The sequence below is a fragment of the Austrofundulus limnaeus genome, unplaced genomic scaffold, assembly GCF_001266775.1.
Source record: "Austrofundulus limnaeus strain Quisiro unplaced genomic scaffold, Austrofundulus_limnaeus-1.0 Scaffold323, whole genome shotgun sequence".
NCBI classification, from domain to species: domain Eukaryota; kingdom Metazoa; phylum Chordata; class Actinopteri; order Cyprinodontiformes; family Rivulidae; genus Austrofundulus; species Austrofundulus limnaeus.
In genome coordinates, this window is record NW_013952725.1 from 56028 (window position 1) to 58283 (window position 2256).

Here is a 2256-nt window from a genome sequence, read left to right on the forward strand (position 1 = left end):
CACACACACACACACACACACACCTCTCTATTCTTGTGAGGACTTCCCATTGACTTCAATTCATTTCTGGTTAATTGTATATCCTAATCCCGACCATTTACCCTAAAATTAACCTCACAGGTTAATTTTAAAACAAAACCTGACCCTAAAACTAACCTAAACTCAATTCACACCTTGGTCCTAAACCCAACCCCCACCTGTAATTTGCATTTGGTCTGTGGGGACCTGACGTTGGTCCCCACAAGGCTGCTTTTTTGGGAAAAACTGACCCCATGATGTAGGGAAAACAAGGCCACCCACCCACCCACACACACATACATTGTATTATACTTTGTATATTTGTAACAAATGACTGCATGCTGACTTGTTTTGTTTGTGATTCAGTGGGTTTGTGTTTTCATGCAGTGTGTTTGTGTTCACTTCTACATGAGCGTTATTAAGGCTAAAATATGAGTCGTCACTTCTTCCATTTTGGGAGAGTTGAGTTTGTGTTTGCCAGTAAAAGCTGAAATATTCTTTATTCTAGATGACAGAATAAGTTTTGCATTGTTTTAAACAACCTAGTATAATGTTTATTTTTTATTATGAGACATAGAACTGGTACATAACCATCCAGCACTGACCCTGTGCTCTAAAGTAAGGCTCACATTTATCCTTAATGACACTGTTTGTACTCATTACTGAGGTGTGTGTTATTAAATATGTTGACTGGCTACTCACATCTGCTTGTGGAAAATAACTCTGAACTTCTAAAAATGGGTTCTGTGACAACATTATAAACATTAATATCTTACCTGCTGTAGATCACCCTGTGAACAGCCTCAAGTTGGAGAAAGTTAGCTTAATGACTGTAGATCTGCAAAGTTTTGGTCTCATTTCCTCCTTATTGTAGCTCCACAAATCCCTCTTTCACTCCTATTCTGAGGTGTTTCTCAGACCAACTTGTTTTAATGTTTACATCCAAATGTGGTGCTTCACACCCAAGGTACACAGCAAAATGTATTTAATGATTAAGAAAGTAGATTTTGTATGATATGTCTCCTTTAAGCCGGTCTTTACCCTGCTCAGATAAACTTGTCAATCCAGTCAGAATTAAACACTATTTCTTTTGTTTCTCCACACTAAGGTTGTTCAAAGAGCTCTTAGGTCTACAGGTAAAATATTATTGTTCATAACCTTACCACAGAACCTCACCTTAAAAGACCTGAACGTTTTAAAGCTTTATAATGGTTACATTAGTGATAGTTCTCTTAATTGCAGCAAAGAACAAAGTAAAACCTTTGAAYGTTCCAGTGACAGAAAATCTACAGAACGAGTCACATCATCATCATCATCACTGTGCTGAAGGTGAGTGGCTCAAAAATCTAACATCTCAGAAAAAAAATCATTTGTGGCAGTCTGATATTTTGATTAAAGTCAGATTCATTAACGTCATGGGTTAATTGTGTTAGCACAGCTCAGCCAGCGTTAGGGGTGTAAATCACCAGCTTTATCACGATATATTACATTGATATGTTTGGATGACGATTTGATATTTCTGGATATCACAAAATCTGTCACAATATGATTTGGATTCAATTCAATTCACATTTCTGTGATCGATATGTGAAATCATATGCCCATCTAACACAACGACCCTCATGCAAGAACCGTTCGTACGCACAGATTTGTTCTTACGTTGTGCGTACGAGTGATTTTTTTTAATCAACATTCAAAATAAGTCGAAGCTGGTTAAGTTGTTCTTGTATTCTATTAAATGCATTCTGTGTGTATGCAAACACTTCTGTGGGCCTAAGTGCAAAGTAATGGCTGTGTCGTCTGCATAAAAATGAATTGCTGCATTTGAAATATCCTTTCCAAAATCATTAATATACAAGATACATTAAAAGGACCGAGTACAGAACTTTGTGAATAAACTGAGCTCCAGAATAAAAACCATCTAACTGGACTGCCTGGGTTCTATCATTCAGATAGTTTACAAACCATCCGACTATGTAGAAAACCCAACTGTTAAGACTAAAGTAGAATGAAGTGATCTACAGTATGAAAGGCCTTAGAGAAATCTACAAATAGTGAAAGACACTGATTTTTATCTTGAGCTTCTGTTAAATCATTTAGAACCTTTAAAGCTGCAGTGGTAGTGTTTTTTTACGAAGTCCTGATTAGAAAAAAAAATAGAATTGGTGGCTAGATATTTTACTTCACTTAACTCCGCAAACACATTTAGAAATGAGTCCAAATGTAAAAAAAAAAAAA

General features: G+C 36.2%; 1 protein-coding gene across 1 annotated transcript in view; it reads left to right on the plus strand.

The window, feature by feature from the left end:
* The window catches only part of LOC106527423 (sodium/potassium/calcium exchanger 1), a gene marked incomplete at both ends in the record, with an annotated part of 18132 nt that extends 16785 nt beyond the window's left edge, over positions 1–1347 (plus strand). The window contains 1 exon segment of the mRNA XM_014022305.1: positions 1261–1347. Coding sequence (XP_013877759.1) covers positions 1261–1347 — 87 coding nt within the window.
* Positions 1348–2256: the final 909 nt, after the last annotated feature.